This window comes from Cyrtonyx montezumae, unplaced genomic scaffold (assembly GCF_038088225.1).
Source record: "Cyrtonyx montezumae isolate F1298 unplaced genomic scaffold, pur_monq_1.0 scaffold_16, whole genome shotgun sequence".
NCBI classification, from domain to species: domain Eukaryota; kingdom Metazoa; phylum Chordata; class Aves; order Galliformes; family Odontophoridae; genus Cyrtonyx; species Cyrtonyx montezumae.
In genome coordinates, this window is record NW_027071892.1 from 6,235,536 (window position 1) to 6,260,421 (window position 24,886).

General features: G+C 54.5%; 1 protein-coding gene across 1 annotated transcript; it reads right to left on the bottom strand.

Annotated features, from left to right (window-relative positions):
* Positions 1-1,220: 1,220 nt before the first annotated feature.
* Positions 1,221-7,144, bottom strand: TEDC2 (tubulin epsilon and delta complex 2). The gene is made up of 10 exons (XM_065732590.1): positions 7,088-7,144; positions 6,904-6,999; positions 6,746-6,804; positions 5,966-6,605; positions 4,534-4,587; positions 3,909-3,993; positions 3,587-3,695; positions 3,259-3,360; positions 2,652-2,863; positions 1,221-1,435 (listed from the first exon to the last, which is right to left on the bottom strand). Exons 1-10 carry the CDS (start codon positions 7,111-7,113, stop codon positions 1,289-1,291), a joined length of 1,530 nt encoding a protein of 509 aa, XP_065588662.1. The 5' UTR covers positions 7,114-7,144; the 3' UTR covers positions 1,221-1,288.
* Between the last annotated feature and the right edge of the window lie 17,742 nt (positions 7,145-24,886).

The following is a 24,886-nucleotide window of genomic DNA, read 5'->3' on the forward strand; positions in this document are numbered from 1 at the left end:
AAGAACTGAATGCAATGCAATGAAGGAATTTAAGCGACAGGAGAACACTGATGTTCACCCAGCCCTGGGATGGGGTCTGGGGGTCAGAAAGGGCCAGACATCCAGAAGTGAAACCACCTTAACTCCAGCCTTTCGAAAAATCACGGAAGGAAATTATAATGACCGATGTCAGCATCTCCAAGAGCTGAATTCCTCCAAACAGGAGTTCAGTCCAGCTGCAAGGTATGATGCAAGCCCAGCCATAACAAGAAGTAGAAATGCTGCATCAGTATTCAGTGGCCTTTTGCTAAATGGACTTCAAAATGCTTGCAAGCCAGAAGTTTGCCATGTGACTCTGAAGCAATTGCCACACAGCAATGCCATGGGTTTAAGTGAAGACTGAAGGTGCAGGAAGAACCAAAGCAGGGGTTTCCTGTGGTGGCAAGGTCAGGATTGCTACAGAACTTGTATTTTCCATAGCTGGGCAGGGCGTTACATCAGTCACCCTGGGAAGACTGCTCCTGCAGCAGCTGCCGGCTCGGGCTCAGCAGCAGAGCAAAGGGCTGAGTGCCATCTACTGGGCTGCTCCGTCACTCCCTCACGCTGCAGCTGCATCCCCCGAACACACTGCCCAGCCCTTCCCGGCTCAGGCACCATCCCCAGATAAGATGATCCAGCAGAAGCATGTCAGTTGTAGGCTAGAGGTGGGAGTCATTAGAAAAGAGCGTGGCAGGTCACAGAGCTGCCCCACGGAGCTGTGACCCGAGCAGCAAAGCTGACCCAGGGGCTGAAGGGACTGCTGCAGCTGCAGTGGTCCCAGCAGCAGCACAGCTCAGAGCAGATGACTGCAAACCGAACTGGTTCCCCAAGAGGCACGACTGCATGTAGCCTGGGTGGATGTGGATGAAGGCATCAGAAACACTGGCAGTATTACTGTAACGCTGGTTATATTCCAACTTATGAACGAAGTTATGGCAATAGCAGCTCATTTTCCTTGGATTTCACAACAGTCTAAATCACATGTTAGGGACAGCTACGTAACCCAAATACAAGGCCAGCATCGAGGCTGAAGGAGACAACAATCTGGAACAGACAGACCTTGGAAGAAAGCCCACCACCAGTGTCCATGCAGAAGCTTCACTCGCCGTTAGCAAGTTGCAAAAGCGACCGACGAGGAACAAGCCAAAGCCCAGGAATGCAGCTCCCTTCAGTCGGACAAACAGGTGAGGTACCAAAAGCTACCAGAAAAGATTTATTGCTTAAAAACATCGCTGTTTATGTGACAGGGCAGAGGGAGGCTCCCACCAGCTCAGTCTGTCAGCTCATCTCGCACCAGCACCGGGAAGCGCTCGCCTCCCTCGCAGAGCTGCGTGTAGATGGCTCGATAGAGCTGAGCCACAGAGGTCCCCGGGCAGGGCCTGGAGCCCAGGACAGGCAGCAGTTCCGTCATCCTGAGCTGTGCAGGAGTAGAGAACATGGCAGTGGTGTGAGGACACGGGGCTCTCCTGGGATTCTGAGAATTGAAGTGGCTGTGCAACAAACACGATCTTTTATGGCTGCCTGGCACCTGGCTCACAAACAGCTCACCATCACAGGGGAAAACTGGCACATGAAAGTAGTGGAGAAACATAGCACTCTTAAGAGAAAGCTCGTCCTTTTTTCCATCCCCCAGTCTGTTTCTGGAGAATAATGGGAAACAGATCTTCGCCAGAGACAAGCTAAGAGTTAACAGCACTTGCTGTGATTCCTGCTGTTTCTCTGCAGAAATACAACGGACAAGCTTGGCCCCAAAATAAACAGACCCTTTCCCTAGTTATTTATCCTGCACCAAGATCATTCAAGATCTTGTCAAGATTCTTGTCCCAAGAATTTCATGTATCTTGCACACTCCGAAGATACTCAGAGCTCAGCTGATACACAGCACCCACGTGCAGAGGAAACAGGTCCCAACGGTGAAACACAGGGCTTCAGACACTGTGATGTTTTGGGCAGATAAAAGCAAAAACCTTGCAGTCCAGAATTCAAGGGTACAGCACTAAAATCCTATTTGGAAACAAGCTCTCTATCTTCTGCCAGGGAGAAAAGTGTGGTATCTTATAAATAACTTCCCTGGGTTATGAACAATTGCATTTCCAAAGCCTCTGTCACTGAGCTAGGTGGAAGGGTAGGTCAAAAGCACAGGGCAGATGTGGCTTCACAGATCTCTGCCCTTTGCTGTCAAGAAGAATGAGTGGGCCCTGTGCAGCAAGCACTGTCAGCTGGTGGAGAGGCTGACTTCCTTTCATGTGCTTACCAGCTATCAAAGGAGGGTAAAGTCAAGATTAGCTGCACAGGGGGTTGACATTAAAATGAAAGCAACAGGCAGCAGAGAAGTTTGCTAGCTGAAGAGGTCACACTGAGAGGATGACAAAGTGGAGACCCTGATGGGACAGCGAAGGGCTGCCAAAGCTGATCTCCAAACACTATCAACTCCAGCCTCTGCTGCCACACTCCAGAAGAGTAGCAAAAAAATGTTATCAGAAGAGGTCAGCCACTTCAAACTCCTGAAAGGGTCGGTCTGTTCTTCCCCAGAGTCAGTGAGGTACCACAGCTGCTGCCCCATGCCTGCCTTTCTTTCTCCCTACTGCATTTCTCTCACCCTACCACGACAGCACGAGCCCTTAAAGACTCACCTTTTGTAAGGCAATCTCTTGGTGCAGCATTGACACACGCAGCTTCAAGGCAAACAGGTCGCTCAGCTCCTGGAGCCCGGAGTAGCAGAGGAGAGGAGCAGCCAGCATGCCCACACTGCTGCACACCCGAGCCCCGGCAGCAGCACGGGCTGCACAGCAGTGTCCTCTGTCCCCAGTGCAGTCTGTGTGCAGGCTTCTCTGGGACTCCACAGCTGTCAAGGTGAAGAATTTGCAGCAACATGCAAGTTAAACCAGTACTCACAGAGCTTGTGATCTGCTTTGTGTTCCTAGGAAATAACAACTGATGTTGTTATTCCATTTGGGGCATGCTCCCCACACATGGCACGATCAGGACATCTGGGCTCACGGCATGCATGTCCCCTCCTCATCCTCTCAGCAGCTCCATCAACCATTCTGAACTGCAACCCGTCCCAAAAACAGGCACCACTTCCCACCAGAGAGAATTTTACACACTGCTTTACCATGAACAATAACTAGGGAGAAAAACAACGTTTGGTCCACAGCATTCTACCCACACAGAGCAAAGTACTGCTCAGGCACAGCTGGCCATGTCCACACCTGAGGACAAGCACAAGCACCGGCTCACCTGCTCGGAGAAGCTGCAGCTTGTGCAAGCACTGGGACGCTGTGCTTTGCAGACCTTCCAAGGTCAGAAGGCTTTCGTACTCTCTTTGAAGAGTGGGATGGTCTGCAGGAGAAGCAGAGGAAAACCAGCAGGCATGAGCATGCTAAAACCCACAGGAGACATCAGCTTCTGGAGCAGCTGGGGGTTAACCAGCCCGCACTTGGGGTGGAGAGGGGTCCTGTCCCTCACATCTGGCACATGCCAAGAGCACCAGACACACAGAACTGGAGCCCACTGAAATCATCCCCACTCCACCCTCTGCCCTCCTCCCCACTCTTTTCATTCCTACCTGCAGACTCAGTTTCCACATACAGGCTCAGACGGGAAGGGACATCCTGCAGGGCTTTTAATTCCTCCTCGATCTCTGCAGGACTGAGCGTCGGCATTGGTGAATGGAACTCGAAACAAAAGCAGCTTAAGGAACGATCCACAATAACAGCCTCAGCCCAGAGCAGCTGGAGCCCGGGCAGCCTTCCTTGCACGGATCACAACTTACACAACTACACCAAAGCTGTGCTATGAGAAAGAAACAACGCTTCCCAGAAAGCAGGCCTGAATTCCTGCACACCATGGGCTGAGCGAGCCAGGAGGGCTGAGCAGAGGAAGGATACAGTGCTCTGGATCCTCTCTGTAAAACGCATCCTCGCAGCTGCTGCATCGGCACTCGTGTGGCACAGACGGCACTTCTCCCACGCCCTGAAAACTCACAGGGTCAGGAGGTGAGTTGCACTGCTCGCTCCGGCAGCACACGATCTTTAGCACAAAGGTTAGTTTTGGTTAGCGAGCTGGAAGTAGTATCAGTGATCAGCTTAGAGGAGAAAATTAAGGGAACTGATGGTTTACAATGTGCCAAAGGGCAGCTGAGGGATTGCTGCCTGATAAATGACTGCTTCTGACAGAAGGAGCAATTACTGAGGTTAACATGAGGAGCTGTCACTGCATTTGTGGCTGAAGCTTAGGACTGGGACAAAACCCACCCTTGGGAGCCCCAAGGGAGGCACTGAGATATCCCTTGGGACTGGAGGATGGATGAGGGAACCGAAAACCCAGCTGCCCACACCACCAGTGTGGTTAGGGCTCTGTCTGGGGCAGTCTGTCAGCAGATCCGGCCTCATCCAAGCACAGCAGCAGTGCTTCCAGGGCACCAACAACTTGGGAAACTGACAGCATGGGGCACTCAAGGTCAGCTCCCTGAACTGCCCCACTCTGAGCCCTCCACACTGCCCCAGCACTTACCTGGAGTTCCTGGAGTGGGCTTTCCTGTAGGGAAGGGGCAGCTCCAGCTGGCACCTGCAAAACAGGAGCTCAGCAGTGCTGAAGGCAGAGATGGCAGAGCCTTATCTTAAATAGAGAAAACTACTTTTTGTCCAAATTAATTTAGCTGTAGCTAAATGCACTGCTGCCATCGGGCTGTCCCCATGGTGGGAGCACCAGTTGTTCCTCTCATCACCAAGTGGAGCTGGGGGAGCTCTGCCATTGTGCCAGCAGGGCTGGGACCGAAACCCCAACACAAGGGGGGAAAACCACACCTGTGAGCAAAGCAACTGCTGCACAGCTGCACGCACACCTTCCCCACTATGCTGCTGCACAGCGAGGCCACCTCACTTAGCACTGTGGGCACCAAGAATGGGAAAGGCACAATGCAGCTTCCACTGCACGCAATAACGAGTCAGAGTGCTTTCTGCCATGGGGGAGGGATGGGTGTCAGTTCAGTGCTCCTTTCCCATTTCTTTGGGCACAAAGCCCTCTGCCAGCTGGGCTGGCAGCTACAGCTGAGCCTTGTGCAAACCACAGGCAGTGCTGCAGCCATGGTGAGAAGAAATACACGACTGAACCCACATTCCTGCTCCCCCAGCAACAGCCACCCCAGCACTGTTCGGACATGGGGCTGTTGGACTGGGGCTGCTGAGATCAACATCTCAGTGTTACACAAGCACAGGACCAGACCTTAACGCCAGTGTTTCTCTAAAGCACAGAACACACAGAAATGAATGCAGAAGTTATCTGAAAGGACGGATGAGTCTGAGTGCAAAGCCACAGCTCTCAGTATTGTTTTCCTGGTCTTCCCCAGGTCGTGGCAGTAACACCCTTCGTGCCATACACCTGAAACAACAGCCAATCCAGATTCTACAGTAAAGCAGACAGCACCTGAGAGGTTAAAGGGCAGAGCATGAAATCCAGGTAGCCTCTCTCCAAACTCCACTGGGTATATACTTTTGACCTCAAAGATCATTGAGTCCAACCATGACCTAACCATACTGCCCTCACGCTAACAACCCTCTGCTAAATCATGGCCCTGAGCACCGGATCCTAATGATTTTTAAACACATCCAGGGATGGTGACTCCACCACCTCCCTGGGAGCCCATTCCAGTGCTTGACGACCCTTTCTGTAAAGAAATGTTTCCTGATATCTGACCTAAATTTACCCTGGTGCAACTTGAGGCCATTTCCCCTCATTCTGTCACCAGTGAGAAGCATCAGAGGACTCAATGAAAGGACTTCCAAAGCCCCAGCCACGCGGCCGTCCCCGTGCAGATGCTTACTCAACAGTCACAGAGGACCCTAAAGGCCTCTTCCTCCAGCAGAGAAACAGAGGGGCAGCAAAACCAGATTAGGCTCTGTGGAGCAGTGAGATGGGCCACGCTGTGGCTGTGTTTGGCACTCACCCCTGCTCCCGCAGCGTGGCTGCCCGTGGTGATGCACTCCCTGCAGCAGCTGAGGGTTCATCTGCTCCGAGGGAACCACAACACTCCTTCCCCACACAGAGCTGCTGCCTGCACACATCCACCGGGCTCCTTTCAGCCACGGGGAAGCCGTGCTGCTCACTGGAGGCAGGCATGGGAAAGCCAGCTGCTCCCTGGGGTTTGGCTGCTGCACGGACCACTGCCTCACAACTCCGTCCTCGCTGGGAAGCCACCGCTTTGGAAGAGCTCTTCCCAGCTGCCCCAGGAGCTCTGCTGACACGTCCTGCTGGGCCTTTCCTCTGTGCTCTTCTCACATCTGGCTCAGTCCTGTACGGGGCTCGGAGCCGGTACGGAGTGGCCTTCTTGGGAGCAGCGGGCTCCTTGCTCCCAGCTCTCACCTCGCGGGGGAGGCAGGCGGTCACAGGGCCGTCTCCGGTGGTTGCAGGCACTCGCTGCCGCCCCGCATCCCCCCGAGCCGGCTCCGTGCCCGCAGACTTCTCCCCCGCATCTCCCTGTGCCGCCGCGGATGCTCTTGAGACGCTTTTCCTGACTCGGAGCGCTTTCTCCAGGGCGGCATTCAGCAGCTCCAGCTCCCGCAGCTCCCGGGGTGAAGGCGTGCTCTCTGCGCGAGGATCAGACAGACCGGCAGACCCCAAAACGGATTGCCCGTTATTCCTCCACACTCCGACTCTCTCCCCCACGAATTTCAGTCGGAACCCTAAGCCGGGCCGCGTGACACCGGCTCGGCACAGGAGGGCTCACCGCGTCCACCGCCGGACCCCACCTCCACCTCCTTCGGCCGCTCATCTCCGCTCCGCTCCCTGCGGGGAACACACACACAGCGGTCCGGCGTCACCGCCCCCCCCGACGGCACCGCACTCCCCCCCCCCCCCGACGGCACCGGGGCGCCCCGCACTCACCCCCGCAGCAGATCCCGGCTGCGCTCCGCTCTCCGCTCCATCTCCCACTGCCGCTCCGCACCGCCGCGCAGTGCCGCCTCCAAAGCCGCCATCAGCCTGCGGGACCCGAGCGGGGAACATCAGCCCACCGCGGCCCGCTCCTCCCCGCCCCGCTGCCCCGCTGCCCCTCGCCCCGGCCGCTCACCGCCCGCCGCATCCCGCGGGCAGCATGCCGCCTCTTCCCCCCCCCCCCTCCGCTTTCCTTCCGGCACTGCCCCGGCAGAGGCGGCCGTTGCGGGGCTCCGGGGGCGGGTACGGGGCTGCGGTCCGCCCCGCTGCGCTGCCCGTCGGGATACGAGCGGCGGGAGGGGGGGGGAAAGGCGATCTGCTGCGGGGTCCTTATCAACTGTTCTTACCGAAAGACGCCGGGACGCTCCCCCCACCCCCGTCGGGCAGGATTAGCTTACAATGCGGCGAGCTGGCGGCAAGACGTTCCCCTTCGTCTTCTTTATCTGCGTGCTCTGAGACCTTTTCAGTCGTCCTCGCAGCAATCTTCGGGACAAAAAGGGGTGTCTTTGAAAAGATTAAGGCTGTTGGGGGAAGGAAGCGACCCCCTCCCCCTCAGCAGTGCACCCTCACGGTCCTGGAAGGACGCTAGGTGACATCGAAGACCGCCGAGTGAGGCTGTATCTGCTGGGCAGCCATTGGGCACAGAAAGGATAATGATTTTGAGAGTGTAATGAATGCGTAATACATATGCAAATACAATCTGTTCACGAACGATCAGCTGGGGAAGCATTTCTGGGGAGTTATCCCAGTGCTAACCCAGCTCTGCCCGTCACCATGCCTGCTGCCAGCGGTAAGGAAACTGCTGTGAAGTCCCTCCACATCCACTTCTTCGATTCAAGATGCCAAGAGCTCAATGATGCTGTTTGATAGAGCCCATTTCCAACCACTAAACACTGTGTTTCAGCGTGGGCATCGCTATCAGCTCTGCCTTTCTGCCAGTGGTGAACGCCAGCCTGCACGCCACGCTTGTGCCAATCTGCAGCAGCAGAGCTGCCCTGGCTGTTCCACAGCCACTGGGATGGCCCCGTTGCCCAACAGCCCACCTTTCATCAGCTGGAGCAGATGGAAGTCAGCTGGTGCCAAAGCTGGGCACCAGGTTTGCCAGGAAATGCTGCAGCAGGCGGCCCCTGGCAGCAGAGCGGCCCAGGTGAGCCCAGCATGCAACCACCCCACAGCTGCAGCTGGATGCGAGCAGCTGCATGCTGTGTGCCTCCCGAAGCCAAGGAGGCCTTGGGGCTTTAAGGTTGGTCTGCACCTGCTGGGGAGAAGGACTGGGGACCCTTTGTGTGTCACCAGTGCTGCAGACCTTCCTTTGCCTGGAGTTGGTTGGGGTTGGGTGGCACCGCAGCCCCACAGCATCAGGAGGTGGGAGGGTGGCAGCGTGGCCATGGAGCCACTGTGCTGCAAGAGCTGGGGTGAGGTGATAATTAGCAGGTGGAGAGCAGGAGCTTTCTGACAGATGAAAGCTCCCTGCTGGCGCCTGGAGCTCCAAACCTGCCCGTGGCAGAGCCCTGCTGCCCTTGGAGTGTGCCCCTGTGCTGCTCTGTGCCTTTTGTGGAGCCATACAGCTGCTGTGTGAACCCAGACGGACCTTCCTTGGTGGGTGCTGCCTCTCCAGTGGCTCATCTGACAAAACCCAAGGTATCTGATATTTTTTTTTCACTGATAGCAGCAGGGGTAAAGAGCAAAAGGTGATATTCTGTTCATACAGCGATGAGTCGGTGCCAGCCTGACCTACTGGCTCAGCTGCACACAGAACATCAATGCCTGGACTGAGCAATGGTGTTTTGAACTAACAGAGCCTAAGCTGTCATCCTGCTTTGCGTTACTGCACTGGGTCCTGTGACATAGCACGCATGCTAAACGACATTTCAACAGAGGCAAATTAGCACTTAACGATTTGCTTAGGAAAGGCAGTTAGGTTGAAATACCTGTGTAATGGAGAAGTGGCAGTTGTGCCACTTGAGCCAGCTGTCATCAAGGCTGCTCCAAAAGTGATGCCTGCTATGTTGTTACTTTGGCCCATGCTGAGGTGGATGGTGGTGGGATGGCAGCAGAGGCTGAACCTTCCCACCAACATCTGGTTACATTCTGTAGCTGTGTGACAGACAGCAGCAGTGGGGCAGTCTGACAGAGCAGTGTCTGACATGGAGCAGAGGTGTGGGATTGAATTCTTCCATGCAGAAAACATGGCACGATGCTTGTGAATGCTGATGGAGACTGACTGGTGGTTGATAGCACAGTGAGGTGGGGGGTGCTGCTTCTCAGCAGCAGTGACAGTGATGTGGAAGGCGTTCCGGATGGCCATGCAGGTCCGTATGGGTGCAGCATACAGATTCTTGTTCATCACTTCTGGAAACTCACAGCTAATGGCAGTTTGGTAGCTTAGAACTGGCTCTGCCTTGTCGTCCCATCGTGCTCTCTTTTATCAGTGGTAGTTTCCACGACTATAAGTAGGAGGCATTACTTTTGGAGAGAAACATGTATCTTCAGGACCTGCCACTTTTTGCATTGGGTGAAAGGCAGAGTTACAGTGTCAGCACTCATTGCTCAGGTTGTCAGGTGATATCCTGCAATCCATCTTCCTTCCTTACTGCCAGCCCTGCTGTCAGACGCCTGGCAGCTCATCAATAGAGCTGTCCAGAGACTCGGATCTCCCGCCGAGTGCCTAAAGCTCTTTGAAAACCCAACCCAGAGCCCATCATGGTCAGACTCCCTAGGGCAGAATTCAAGCAGGCGTTGTGCTTGGGTGAACAGCGGGTGAAAAAGTAGGAGGCAGAAGCAGAGCAGACTCCCTCAAAACAAACTGACTCTTCAGCCAGTGCTGGAAAGCCTTAATCCTGATAGAAAGAATGATGGTGCAATTCATCACCATTAAACCTACTCAGCCTCTATTATATGACACCAGCCTTGCTCCTCCTGTGTGCTGCCCATAGAGATTGCAGCTGTCTGTTAAGCTGACACGGGGAAATCTCTGTGTGTAGGAGGGGAATGTCCTGTACCAGCCCAGCAGCCTGTGAGGAGATAGCTTAAATAGGAGATAGCCTGTGAGCTAACCAAGAGGCACTCTGGGTCCCAAACCATTCTCTTTTGCTCAGAGAAGAAAAATCCTCATAGCAATTCCAGCATAAGCCTGTGGATGTTGCTGTGTGGCTGCAGAAATGCATAGCCATCCAGAGATCCTTCTTCAGCCCTTGTCATCTCTTTGGAGCCAATACTTCAGGAAATTGATTCCCAGACCCTGCACTCTGCTGCAGCCAAAATCCCTGTGGAATTCTCCCAGCTCTCACCAAGACATGGTGGGAAGGGGATGCAAAATGTCCTGGGAAGGCAACTGGAAGGGGAGGTCAGCTGTGTGCAGCAGGTTGGCAGCTTTTTCTCTGCTGTGCATTCCCGTGCAGCTCGGCTCTGGCTGGCAGCAATGCTACCGGGTGGGCACAGCCTCACTGTTGCTCTGCTGATGGCTTTTGTCTTCAAAATCCTGAAGCCAGGCTGAGGTCTTGGCTCACACCAAGCGGTGGCAGCATCCCTCGCAGCTGTCAGACCATGAAGGGCTGTGGTCCCACTGTGTGTGGAGGGACCTGCACCACTGAGGGATTTATGGGGCTGTTTTACCCTTCAGACTCCTTGCTTGCTGATTTACAGCCTGGGAAATTGTAACCTGAGGGGCTGCTTCCTTTTCTCCTGACCTTCTCACAGCAGGGGTCCTCCTGCCCAGGGGAGATGGGGTGCTGTGGGGCAGGGAGCACCCCCCCATGGGCCTGGGCTTCTCCTGGCACTAGCAGGAGCCTGAGCCCCATGGGAGTTGGAGGGGAGCAAGGGCCACGGGAAATCTTCTCCTGCTTCTCCCAGAGCCGCTGGTAAAGCATAAAATGAATTTATGTTCTCATCTACTGCTGTAGTACTGGTGTAAAGGCTAAAACCTTGCTGGCTCTCTGCTTATTAGAAGAAGTTCAGACATGGGGCGTACGATACCTTGGGGGTGAGAAAACACATTTGTTCCCGAATGTGTTCCTTCCAGTTAGAGGAACACTGAACCTTTCACTTCAGTGAGCTCTGTCTTTTCCCACCTGGAGATGTTTCTGCTGGGATGTGGGTGATGTGCTGCTGCTACGATGCAGCTGGGCTCAGCCTGGATGCCCCACTGCCCTGACAGCTCTGTGGGGAAGGGGGGTACAGTGAGAAGGAGGAACCTCCAGACACTCATAGGGCAGTGCTGACAGAGGCCTGCTCCATCAGCCTTCACGCTGTCCTAGTAGCAAATCCAAGGCAATAAAGCCAGAGAGTTATGAAATTCTTTTCCTGACCACTCTTTTATTGTTCTCCCTCTTTAGCTAATGATTTGGAGTTAGAGGAGAAGGGAAATGGTGGCTCTGAGTGCTGCCCGTGCCTCTTGTACACCACGCTGACTGGTGCTAGAAGGGGCTGCAGTAATATATTTAGGCTTTAATGGAGCATTTGACAGTGTCTTGCTGTGCAAAGCTGATTAAGACAGGCTATACGTGAAAGGTAATGACAGAGAGGATTGTCTCAGGTGGGGGAAGGTGTCTTAAGTTTCTCCAAACATTACTGTCAGATTCAGATCTGATTAATCAGATCAGATTAGCATCGCCTTTGCTGCTGGCCTCAGACAAGAGCTTTCAGCTGCAGGCCGTCGTGCCATCCGCTGCATAGGTAAGAGTGTTTGATGAGCTGCATCCTGCTCCCTGTGGGCAGCAATCACGCTCAGAACGGAGCTCATTGATTTGCTTTATTCAGTCTCATCTGCCTTGTCTGGAAGACTGAGAACCTTTTCATTACTCCCAATCTTGATTTAGTACACGGGACAGAACTTTTCAGGACACTTGGCTACAAAGATGTCCAAGTTGAGCTGCCTGTTTTTCATCCCTGGGTGCATTCAGCTGACCTTCTCTTTCCCTTCAGTCAATTCTGAGCTGCTCCAGACACACAGACACATGCACATTGTCCTCGGAGAGATCTCAGCTCTCTGCTCATATCTCACACTCGGGTTCTCACTCCATCTGCTGGAGTGCATCCTTGCATTCACTGCTGTGCCTGCCCTTGTTGGCGAGGCCAGGATTATCAGACCGCTCCAGCACTCGCATTCAGCCTCAAAAGCTCCATCTGCTCTTTCTGAATGGCAAAAGAATGTGCATTATTTTCTGAGGAATCTCTGGGAAAAAATAAATAGCATTGGTGAGGCCTCAGGTTGTCCTGGGAGGGCCAATGCTTCTGTCTCACGCCGCCGTCCTGAGACACACCAGCTCTAATCGCCAGGGGAAGCAGTTCTCAGTTCCTAAGGGGAGGTCATATCAGATGAAGTTGCTTCAATTTCTCTTTGTATTTGGAAGCAGGCACTGATTAAGAGCCATCAGAGGCACTGCCTCCCTATCAGTGGCTGTAGCTTTTCCCAGTGAGCTATTGAAAGACGGGCCAGCCACACACAGCCCTTTTCACAGCCTTCTGATTTTCTCTGGCAATTTGATCGTGCCCAACGCTCCGTAAGAGCACAGCAACTTTGAACTCTTGTAGTTCTGATCTCATCAAATGAGCTGCAGTGCTCCAGCAGGCACCACCTGCTCTGCATTGCTCCTGGCTGCAGGAACACAAACAGGAACTCCTAAAGCAGAGGTGGCTCTCCATTCAGGTGAAGAAGACTCAGGTGAAGGCCATGCAGGTGGGGTGCCAGTGCTGCATTCACATCCCTTTGCTCAGCCTTTGGCTGCTGTCTGTTGGCTGCCTGCAGTCCTCCCATGTGGGAACTCAAAGCAAAGGGTTTGTTACCCTGGGCAATGTTAAACTGCTCCACGTATGGGAAAAGGACCAAAGCTGAGCAGCTGCCCAGGGACGGCCTCACCAGCCCTGAGCCCACGTGCCAGGCTTGGCTGAGCAGCAGGGGATGCTCTGCATTGGTGCTGCAGACCCTGAGGCAGCTTAGCACTCAGAAGCTGTCAGAGCTGGCATTTTTCATCAAACCTGAAACTGGTTATTTTAGAAATGATTGTTAATTACTGTCCTTGACCAAGAAGCACAGCTCTTTGATCAGCTCTTCGTGAAGCTGGTGTCATCCATCTCTTCATTTTGTGTCCGCTCATTAGGAGCCACCTTCGTTACTAACCACGCATGTCAGTCCTGGAGCTCGAGCCTCGGCAGCAAGAGGAGGTGTGAGACAAGGGTTCTGTGGCTGGGTCTCAAACCCTGTGCCGCCCATTTACAAAGGATGCCTTGAGAGAAAGATGCAGTCCAATGAGCAGAAAGTACAGCCCAGAATTGAAGTGGGTGCTCTGTCAGCATCTCACCTGCAGACCCTGATGGGGACTGATGTCTGAAGACAGGGGGATGACCTGCCCTGGGGCTGATGTCCCCTCAAAGCCTTTGTCCTTGCAAGGGGAGCTGCTCCCTGTCCCCAGCTCAGCTGTACAGCCAGGGCAGAGATTGGCTTCACACGTGCAGAGTGTCAGCATTTCCATCAGCACTGTTGTCCTTGCTCCCACATTTGGCAATGATTTATGGCATAGAGGGTGTGTAGGCTCTAAGAAACCAACGTGCTCTGCAAGACTGGTGGCCACAATGCTGCTTTTCTCTTGCAGGGCAATTGCTCTTCATGAGGACTGGAAAGTGGGTGACTTAGAGCATTAACACAGCTTATTAATTACAGCCTACTGTTTCACAGCTGATTTGGAGCTGCCCGAAGAGAAGTCGAGTCGTTTTGTCCTGCTGCGCAGAGAAGTGATGTAAAATGGTAAGTAAGAGTGGGATGGGGGTGTGAGGGCTCTTGGATGGCAGGAGCAGCAGAATAAAAAGCTGAATAAAAGCACTGGCTATGCAGCTGTCCTCATGGAAAGCATGGTAGGAGGACATGGCTGTGAGGAGCAGGTGCTCTATAGGCAGCCTGGTGCCAGCCCCCCACCCTTGGCACGCTGTTGCTGCAGCTCTGCAGGCATTGCAAGGTCAGGGTGCACGTTCTGGGCTGTGTTTGCAGGCTCAACCCTCCCCTGGCTTGGATGCTTCATGTCAAGGGTAGAAAATGTTTTCCTTCTTTATTCAGAGCATGCCTTGGGCGTTTTGGCCTGGGAGCTCAGCTCGTCCCACAGCTTCTCTGCCAGACGTGGGCCTGTTGGGAGCTTTTGCTGTTTAATCATACAAAGAAAAAAGTTTTTTGTGTTTTCCCAGCAAACGTTTTCACTGTCCTGTATCTCCTTAGTCCTAGAACATACATATTTTTTTCTCTTGCTGAATGATATGGATTGCTCTTTTGCCGAGTGTGAGGGTGATGCTGTTCTGGACCGTTTCCAGTCCTAAGGTGAATGCTAACACTGCTCCCAGGGCTGCACGTGAGCGTGTGTACCTCTGCCTGCTTCTGGCCAGGAGAGGGTCCAGAGGAGGGCACAAAGATGCTCAGAGGGCTGGAGCACCACCCCTATGAAGACAGGCTGAGGGAGCTGGGCTTGTTCAGCCTGTGAAAAGAAGGCTGCGGGGTGACCTCATTGCAGGACCTAAAGAAGCCTATAAACAGGAGGGAAGTCAGCTCTTTGAAAGGGTGGATAACAGCAGGACAAGGGAAAATGGTTTTAAGCTGAGGGAGGGAAGATTTAGGCTGAATGTCAGGGGGAAGTCCTTTACCGTGAGAGCAGTGAGGTGCTGGAACGGGCTGCACAGACAGGCTGTGGATGCCTCATCCCTGGAGGTGCTCAAGGACAGATTGGTGGGGCCCTGGGTGACCTGGTGTAGTATGAAATGGGGAGGTTGGTGGCCCTGCCTGTGGCAGGGGGTCGGAGATTCATGATCCTTGAGGTCCCTTCCAACCCGGGCCATTCTGCGATACTGTGATCACCTCTTCTGTTTTTAAATACATTTAAGCAATAATTTGAAATAGTTACGGTGCATCCAAAGCACTTTGCAGAGCCCAGTGCCCTGATGTCCTCTGGGGACCCTACACAAGGTCTGGGGGGCTGCAGATGAGGGCACCAGCTTGGATGTGCTATCAGCTGCAGCTGCACCAGCAGTAAAACGCACAGGGAGGGCAAGGCAAGTGGCCAGCGTGAGCTGCAGAGGGGGAAACGTGGGGAAGAGCAGCAACCCTCAGCCAGGAGTTCGCTCTGCTGCTTCTCGTGGGGCGGCAGGATTTGCTATCCCACCAGGTCCGTGTGTGCAGGACCTCACGTTTTGCGCTTGCAAAACAGCTCGCCCTGTCCTGCGCGGAGCCCGCAGCGCGCATCGGCGCAGTTACAGCAGCTCTTCAAAAAGAAACGCCCGCCTGGGGACTTCGTTTCACCGCAGGGGACTGCGGGCTCTGGGGTGACCGCAGCACGGCTGCACCTGCCCGCTGCCGCCGGCACTGCCCCGCTCGGGGCTGCGCGGAGCCGCTCGCCCTCCGGCAATCTCCAGCGCTGGAATTCAAGGAGCGCCTCCAAACGGGTTGCGTTAAACCGGACCGGGGGAGGGGGTGGGGGGGAAGCTGAGAAAAGGAGGGGCAGCGGAGCAGCGCGCTGCCGAGGCACGGTAAGCGCGGCGGCTCCGATGCTATCCCCTGCCATCCCCCGGCCGAGCATCCCGGGGTGGGGCGGGGCGGGGGGGTGGCTCCGGGGCTGCCCCCGCCCCGCTTCCTGCCCCGCGCCCAGCGTGCGGGGCCGTGTGAGCCGCGGGAGGGCCGAGGGACGGCGGAGCAAGTGAGCGGGGTGGGGGCTGCGGGCCCTAACCCCCCCCCCCCCCCCTTCCTACCCCTCCCTCCGCTCCGCTGCGCTGCCCTCAGCTCTGCCGCTTCTGCATTACCCCCCCCACCCCCTCATGGTTTTGGTTGCACCGGGCCTGTGCTCCAGCAGTCCGTCGTTGCAAAACATCTCCTGGCTTTCCATCACGCTTTCCTCCTCCATCCCCCCCCCACCCCGCCTCTTTCTTTTCTTTTTTTTTTTCTTTTTCCCGTTTTACACTCGGACAGCTAATTGGACAGCGGAGCAGCGAGTGCAGGAGCGGGATGACTTCATGCTCCTGCAATGTGCTGTAGCTGTCGTCCCGCGTGGAAGGGCTGAGCCGTGTGCCGAGAAAGGTTTCGCTCTCTCTGCGGCTTCGGATGGGATCCGTGCTTTTGAATGCTCGGCGGTTCCTGCGCTGCTCTCGCGTGTGTCCTGGGGCCCGGCGGGTTCAATCCACCGTGAGGGCTTTCTGCTTCACTTCGGTTTGGTTTTTTCCAGCGCGTTTCTGTAGAAAAAGCAAAGTCCGGTGACAGAGTGGGGAGAGAGCCCTGGCTCTGCCTCGTCCCCGTGGGGGTTTCTGTTCCTGTCTCTTTTTTCTTACTGGGATGTGGGCTGGGGTTGCTCTGCTTTGCTCTGCTTGCCTCAATTCATTGCACCGCGGTGCCCGGAGCTGCGATGCAGCCCCCGAAGCCTTCCCACGCCTTAGGGGTTTGGGGCTGCTCCGGACTTTCTTTCTGTCCTGCAGGGGTAGTGCTGCTCGCTGGGATCTTCCTTGTGCAGTTCTTGCTGCAGCTTTCACTCCACGACGCCAAAAGTACTTTGGGTTGATGCGTGTGCATATATACATACATCCCCTAAGAGTTGCACAACTCTGCTTACATCCCTCCTTCTCCCCCTCTGCGAAGTGGTGATGCAGATGTGTTATTCAGATGCTTCGAGTCGGGGCAGCTGCAGTCGTTCCCCGTTTCAACCTCGGAGCTGTGCCTGTCTCAGGCAGTGGAGGAGGGCAGGTGTTTCTGCTGGGGTTGTGCAGCAGGAAGGCTGAACCCCTGCAAGGAAAGTGCTGCGATCCGCATCCCTGGACTGCAGCTTCTTTGGGTGTGTATCTGTGTGCTGCACAGCACGGAGGGGCTGTGTGCTTCTCATGTGCTGTGATGTCAGCAGGGAGCGAGCTGTGCTTCTGGCATCCACAATTTGTGGGGCGACGTTCTGTGTGTTCCTGCAGGATAATGAAACGGGGATAATTAAATTAAGAGTTGGAGAATTGTGGCAGTTGGTATGCCAGTGGGTCTTTTAATTATCAGCCCTTTACCTCCAGCTCGAGAGCAAACACTCTTCTCGTTAGCTCAGAGGATTTAATTTTCTAAGAGGGCAACCCGTTGCCATTTACTCAGTGCTCAGCTGCTGTAATTCTTGTTTCCAGCGCTCTGCTTGGCAGCAGTGCTAACACTGGGGGCCACCAGTGTGCTCTGTGCAGTGCATGGGGGAACCTGGCCCCCTCCCCACCTCCACAGCCCTCCTCCGGGTGCCCTCTGATAGCTTTATGTCCTGGCATTGTGGCACTGCAGCCCTCCTCCGGGTGCCCTCTGATAGCTTTATGTCCTGGCATTGTGGCACGCAGACGTGTTCTCAGTGCCTGAAGTGCTGCACCAGCACGTGGACCCTGCGGTGCCCTCGTGAGAGACAGGGTGCTGCTTTTTGGGCATGCCCAGAGATAAGCATGAGGGCCGTGAGTTTGGGGAAGAAAGATTGGTGCAGTTTTGGTTTTGGATGTCTGGCAGGACTCGTGTGGTGTGAGATGAGGCCTGTCATCTCTTCCTTTAGCTTCCTGGGGCTGTAGTGTCCGTGCTGACTGTTCTGGGCACTTTTTGGTCATAAGCCCTCTCCTCACATGAAAAGCAGTAACCTCGCTTTCCTCCCAGTGGCTTGTTTCACCTGCATGCTTCAGAGCACTCAGGTTAACACCCTGCAAGCCTGCAAATCGCTGCAGTGCTGGGATCTGATCTGGAGCACACGTGTGATAGATATACACAGTGTAAAACAATGTTCTCTTATTTACAGAGCTCACCCAGGGCCGCCAGCACTGCCCGGCACCTGTGCCAAGAAATCCCTCTGTGTGCAGGTAAGCATTGGGCAGCTCCCTGTTCTTTGTAGTGTGCAAATATGGGTCTGGCTCCAGAAGTCCCTGTGAAGCATTTATTCTGCTGCTTCCCTTTGTGAGCTCCCTTTGCTCTGTGTTGGAGTGTCGTGGAGATGGGAACAGTGTGGTTGTCCTCAGGCTGTGCTCAGCCTCCGTGAATTCTGTCCTGTTTCTTGCTGCACAAACATCCCTTCAACTGAGTACGGGGGGGAAGTTGGATCAAGATCTTCCTGAAGTGCTTTTTTTGGGTCATAAGCTGAGCCTGTGAGATGGGGAAAACTATTGTTCCTAGGAATGCAACGGTAAGAGCTTGGTCGTTAGCAACCAGGGCGTGCTAGTGAGCAGTGGGGGCAGGGTGCAAGGCAGGGAGGACTGACCTGAGGACGGCTGTGGCTTTGTTTTGTGACCAATGGCCATGAGAAGAGGAGGGCTGTCTGATAGCTCCGGGTTGGCATCTCCATGGGGTGTTTCTTGGGGTTGGTAGCTGTGTTGCAGAGCATTGCAGGGCCCTGAATGGCAAAGTCTGAATAATCGCTGTAGGGTTTTACTGTGGGTCTGGATGTCCAAAGTTGTTCTCTTCGTTCAAGAACAGATGGCACTTGGGTTTGTGGTGAGGGAGGAGGAAATGGGCAGTACCAGTCCGGGTGCTCTGGGTGCAGGGCAGGAGGAGCTTCCCATCCATGGTTACAGCATCGGGTGCTCTGTGATTCCCAGGCTGTGTGGGTGCTCACATGAGTTCCCTCCTGAGCAAAATGTGTTTGAGGCAACGTGCTGGGCTCCTTTATAAAGTGCCTTGAGATCCAGCAAAAGGCATCACTGTGTAAGAGCAAAATGTTGTCAGTGAGCTATGTGTGCTGTTAACAAGGTCAGATCGGTGGCTTGCAACCAAATTAGTTTGTTTTGCTGTAATCAGGTTTAGTAGCTGGAGTGCTTCATAATTACTTGTGTCCTTAGGAAAGAGCTGGGGCAGCGTGAGCATTGCTGCTGTCAGACTGCTCTGGCAGGAGAGCATCCTTCCAGGTGTGTGATGCACCTGGAGCTGGCTGCCAGGTCAGGTGTATTTCCTCTTTGCTTAAGAGGAGGATGCTGTATCTGGTCTCGATGGTAGAGCTTGCAATCACTGCTGTGAGAGGTGGAGGATGATGATGGAGAGGTGATGGGAAGCTGAGCTGGAGCCAGCAGAGCAGCTCTTTGACTTGGTGCAGGAACCAATGCATCGTTGCACCATGTGGGCAATAGTGATGTTAAATCTGATATGCAAACCCATGCATGGGTGCTCTGTGAGTGCAGACAGCTGCTGCTTGTGCAGCAAGGTGATGTTTCTGGGGGGCTGTCCCCTGGGCTAGGAGGTCTCCTCCACTCCTTCCCAACCAGGACAGCAGCAGGAGGCCACCACCATGTCCCCGGGCTGAGCTGTCCCACGGCGCTCCCATTGAGTGCGTGGGGGCTGTGCTGGGTGCCCCTCCTGTGGTGATGGCTTTTGAATTTCCCTCATTTTCATACTGGTGTGGAAGAATGAGGGGAGCTCAGCACAGCACACGGCCCCGTTTGTTGGTGATGTGCATTTTGGCAATTCTAAAAATACCTCCTGCTCGCTGAGGCTTGCGTGGGTAACCATGGCAATGCGGCTCCAGCAGCAGGGTTAAAAACAGTGGCGCCAATTAAGGAGGCAAACAGAGGCACAGAAGTTTAACAATAAAAATTAATTAATGAAGTTGTGATAATATTTTTAATAATGATTAAGAAAAGAGCAACGAATGAATGCTGTGTGTGATGCTGAGGGCCGTGTACTTTAAACAGTTCCCTTCTGCTCTGAGAGCAGCTCCAGTGGAGTGCTGCTTGCTCCATGCCAGCAGCCTGGCTCTCCTTTGGCACAGCGAGCTGTGCGTGCTCGAGGTCTTAAGGCTGAGGCTGCATGTCCTGGAGCTCCTGCTTCCAGGTGGAGCCTTCAGAGCTGCTTCATCTGTGCGTGCAGGCAGCAAGAAGCCAGCTCCTGCTCCGGGCAGCGTGCAGCTGGGGAGGGGTGCAGTGTCTCCAGGTGTGGTGCTGCCGGGCACTGTGCGCGGTGTTGTTTAGGGCCTGGGGAAGGAGGTGCTTCGGGAGGCAGGATGAAAAGAAAGCTTTTGTTATTGAAGGAAATGCTAACCTTGCTGTGTGGCTTTGAAGTGATGCTGCGTGTTTTATCCCATCGTGTTCGGAAGGATGCTGCTGCTCTTGTTGGAGTGAAGCAAAAGGTGGCAGTGTGTGACATCGCCTCATGTCAGCGGCTGCTCCTGGCACGCCGGCTATTTATCTCCTACAGCAGTGTTCCCTCCCAAACTGCACCATCCCCAAATGCCGTACCGGTGTGGGGGCTGCAGGCTGCTTGCTGCCTTTGCTTGTCCTCAGACCCGGCCACGGGGCAGCATGGGAGGAAGAGAAGGAGGAGGAGAGGCTGAGGTCAAACCACGGTGGGCGCGAGCTCCGGTCCTGCGGGGAGGAAGGAAGCGGGGGTGTGCAGCTGTGTGTGGAGGATGCTGCATGCTGGAAAGCAGCACTGGGGTCTCCCAGGGCGAGTTAGGTGAAGGAAGCAGTGATGAAGTCACTGATTTGCTTGGCTTGGTGCTGGCAGGATGGGGCTAGAGGGTCAGAGTGAAGGCAGTGAGAACGTAAACACACAGTTCTGTCCTTTGTGTGTAGGTTGCTGTCTGTCCCCAGGCTGGCAGCATGCAGGGTGGTCTGTGCTCAGCACTGTGGTCGCTGCAGAGGGCTCTCTCTGTCCCAACAACATCCCCATCCCTGGCTGTGAGCAGCACCTCGACTGTACCCCACAGTGCAGGCTGAGCTGGCAGCTCAGGCACCTGGGGGGGCAGGGGTGGGTGTCCCCACTGGTGTGTTCCTGACTTTGGGCTCCAGGGGCTGCAGGGGATGGCAGTGGGTGTGCAGCCCACCCCCAAACTGCAGCAAAGCTTTGCCCATAAAAAAAAAAATAAAATGCCCACAGGGGACCCCAGCCAAGTTGAGGATTTAGGATTCTAAACTGGGTTAGGCACATTTTTAAAAGACTCCAGCATGGATGTCTTTAATTTCATTTGAATTTGCTTTGCATCAATTTGGGTTAATCAGGCTGGAGGCCACCCCCCCCCCCCCCAGCATTTTTCTGTGCATGGTTTGAACAGAAGTGTGCATGAAGCCAGGCTGAAGGGCGGGGGGGAGAGCTGCTAGTGGGAGGGGGTGGGGGGCTCAGTCTGGCCTGAGGCACAGCTGCTGCGATCCTTCCCAGGCTGTGACTTGGGTGCTGGGGCCCGGGGAGGCCGGTTTGCCAGGTGAGGGCAGCAGGAGCAGAGCAGGGAGCTCCCTTTGCTAAGGTGTAACGTCAAGGGGATTTCTTACAAGGTGTGCTTGCCCCTTTCCTGCAGAATTAAAATTAGTTCTAATTAAGTGGAGGTTAACCTTTGTGCACGCCGCAAATTAATGGAATGTGTGATTAACTTATCTTGCAGCGCTGCAGGTTCTTGAAAATGACTTGGAAGTGAATGAAGCTGCGCATGTGGCTTGAATTTTTAATTTACGTTAATAGTTCAGGTTTGAGTTAATTAATTTCAAACGACAGACCTTTGATCTATTCTTTTTAACGGCTCCCATTTCTGCAGCTTGAAGCATACCTTTCCAGCTCTCCTCCCTTTGTAGTGGAATGAGTTGGACAGAAATAGACGATGTGATAGAAGCACGCTGCCTGCAGCCCGTGCTGCAGTTTGGCTCATCCCCATTGTGTGGGTGCATGCTGCTGGGCATCTCTCTCTGTGCCCGTGTCCCCACTGCTGCTGCACCCCATGCATGAGCTGTGCTGTTCCCATTGCTCCTTGTCTCACAGCACGGGAGCTGCCCAGAGCCTGGCTGATGGAGAGAGCTCAGGCTCTTCCCATCCCATCCTGGGCCCTGCTGCTTGAACTTGGTGTTCCTGGAGATGTTGTCCAGCGTGGGCAGAAAACCGTTCCTCCTGCAGCCCAGCATGTCCCGGTGCGCTCTGCAACTCCTGACTCTGAACATGAGCCCAGTGCTGTTGTGTTTGCTGGGACTGTTTGCTTTGGCTTGAAGTCTTTTCCGTGCTTCTCTCTCAGTTGGGTTGCCCAGAGCAGTGTGGGAAGAAGTCTGAGCATGAAGGGTGAGCTTGTGGCTCTCTCAGACAGGATTTGGTGGAGGAAACAGTGGGGAGGGTGGCAGCTCCTTGCAGTAAGCTTGGTTAGCTGGTGCTACTGATCTGGGGCTGCCCGTGTGGCAGGGAGAGCACAGGGAGATTCTGCAGCAGGAGAGGAACTGCTGGAGGGGCTGCTGTGACCCTGCACCCAAGGTGTGTTCGGTATGTTGTCCCCTGGGGGGGGCTGGCTGTGATGCTGTTGGGCAGTCTGGGGGACTCTGGTGTGTGCAGGGAGCAGAGGGAGGTGGGGCACAGCATGTGTGCTTGTGGAGGGCAGCATGTGGCTTCCAGCTGGCACTGCTGTCCAGAGTTGTAGGGGATGCCCATGGCCATGGATGGGCCCTGGGCAGGCTGAGCTGGGGAGGCAGCCAGCCCACAGCACGGAGCTGGGTGGGCTGTGGGGTCCTTTCCTACCCAGGCCATGCTCTGCTGACTCTTGGGCTGCTTGAAGCAGGTGGCAGCCCCAGGTGGGTGCAGTGAGGTACCCGGAGCTGCGCTGTGCCAAACTGCCCAGCGGGACCTTCGTTCCACTGCACGGGATGGGGAAGCTCCCTGACCTTTAGTGTGGGTTTGTTTCTGTGCTGCTTGCCCTTTTAACACATGATTGAAAACAGGCTGTGGGAAGAGAGCCAGAGCTCGGCCGTCCAACTGCCGGCATCATTTGGGAGCTCTTCTTAAAGAAATGGAGCAGAGAGAGAGTGTTTTAGAAGGGCTGTGAGGGTACTGCTGATGGATTGCCTGCCTGCACGCAGGTACAGCCCAGCTGTGCCATGCTACTGTGCTGTGTAATGTGGGTTGTGCTGCTGTGCAGGGCAGCCCTGGCTTGGTCCTCTGTGCTGGTCCACAGGGACGAAGGTCACCGACACAGAGGAAAGGAGAAAACCTTATGAAATCTTTATATCCGAGGTGCATGTGACTTGTTCATCCATCTTTAGACGTTGGGCAAACATGGAGGAATATTGGATAAAACACTGCAAATATTTGTAGTTCCCGGAGAGAAGAGAGCCGACGAACTTGAGGTTTTCCTTTTTGTGTCACATGTAGTCCTCTTTTCCGCTCTGCTTTTCAGGTACAGGAGCAAAACACTCTGCAGAAGGGCTGAGCCATTCCTTGCAGGGCTGTGCCACTGCCTGCAGCTCGCAGCCCAGTGATGCTGCTGTCCCATGTGGGTGGAAGCAGAGCCTCTCGTGGCTGATGGTACAGCCATGTGCATGGAGCATCATAAAGCCACCAGCAGCTTGGCCAGGTGATTTCAGTGCTGGCAGAGGGATGCTTGTGCTCCAGGAGCACCCCTGGGGCAGGATGCTTGGTGTGGTGGTGCAGTGACGGGGGTCGGGAGCTGGATGGGATCATTTCTTGCTGGATGCTTCAGAGCAGGGAAACGTGCAGCTGAAAGACACCGTAAATCTTAGCTCTGCCTGCACCACAAACACAACCTGGTGCAGAGAAGATTGCAGCTTTAAAGGACTGTAAATTCCCCTTTTTCTTGGGGTGTTTTCTGTTTCTCTTGAAGCAACGGCCACGTTTCTGAGCAGGCAGGGAGCTGTGGTGAACCTCTGGGTTCTGCTCTGCCCATTAATGCATCTCATAATCCAAACGGAGGAAAGATGCCCCAAGCGAAACAGTGTCGGAGTCTGCAAGTGGATTTGGGAAACAGGTTGGTTCCACGCATCAAGCAGGGTCTGCTCATCCTGTCTATTCCCTGCTCTTCAAATGTCTGCTGCCAGGCTTATGGTAAGCTCAGGCCTTTGGTCCTCATGGGAAATGCCTGCCTGCAGGTGCTGACCGTTGGGCTGCTACCAATGTGCGGTCACTGATCAGATCCAGCCTCAGCTGTGTGTTTAAAAAGCACTGCGTGCTTCATGTGGAGGCCCTTTGTGAAAATGCAAGGTCTCAGGAGCTCTCAGCAACCATCTCTGGAAAACATGCATCTCCTTTTCTCTTGTTTTGCTTTGGGTACCTTCCAAGCTGAGTGCTTTGGGGTTTTGCTAATGTCAGGAAGCAAAGCTACTCTTACTCTGGGATCACAGTGGCAGAAGTGTGGTTACTCTGGTTGCACGTTGGGGTGGGTGGCAGCAGTTAAAGCTGTGCACACTGGTCAGGGCAGGGTGGGCCCATGGCATGGTGTTGGTGCTGGGTGAGTGTATGGGAGCGGATGGCAGAGCATCCAGGCAGCAGGAATCCTTACACCCATCCTCACTTCTGCACAACCGGATGGTGTCCGTGTTACACAAATAGAGTTTGGGTTTGGGTGGCCATGTGTGGCACTGGGCTCTGATCCTTGGAGGTCTTTTGCGACTTGGATTCAAGCTTCCTGTATCAAACTGGGTTTTGCCTCCTTTAAGAACCTTAGGCTGGAGGCTGGGATGTGCTCTGTGCTGCTTAAATGAGCTGCTGTCGGGGAGCCCCATGCTGTGGGACACGTGTCACCAATTCTGGTTGAGGAGAGCTGGGCAGAGGCTGCTGGGGTTGGCCAAGCATTGGTGAGGGAGCAGCAGGAGGTCCAGTCTGGAGACATGCTGCTGTTTATGCTGCTTTTGTTGCAAGTCAGTGATTTGTTGCTGTCTATAATGGCAGAAAAAAGCATATTTACTTGGCTTGTTTGGGCAGACAGTAATTGCTGGGTAAGAAACTGTCAGATGGGAATCAATTAGAGGCTTCCACTCTGGAGTGAGGGATCGTAGCTGACATATGACGTCCTGTGACACCAAGGACAATGCTGCTATTTATACAGCTTCCCTCTGGCTCCTTCCCTGCTTCCCCATCATCTCCTTGGCTCTGATAGCAGGGCTGTGACCCTCTGTCTGTTGCTCCCAAGGCAAAATGCTCCTGCTGCTCCTTCCATGCTTCCTGTGCAGAGCAATTTGTTTGCAAGGGGTGTGTGTGTGTGGGACGGGGGGGAGGTCATCTCTCCCTTCTCTCCCT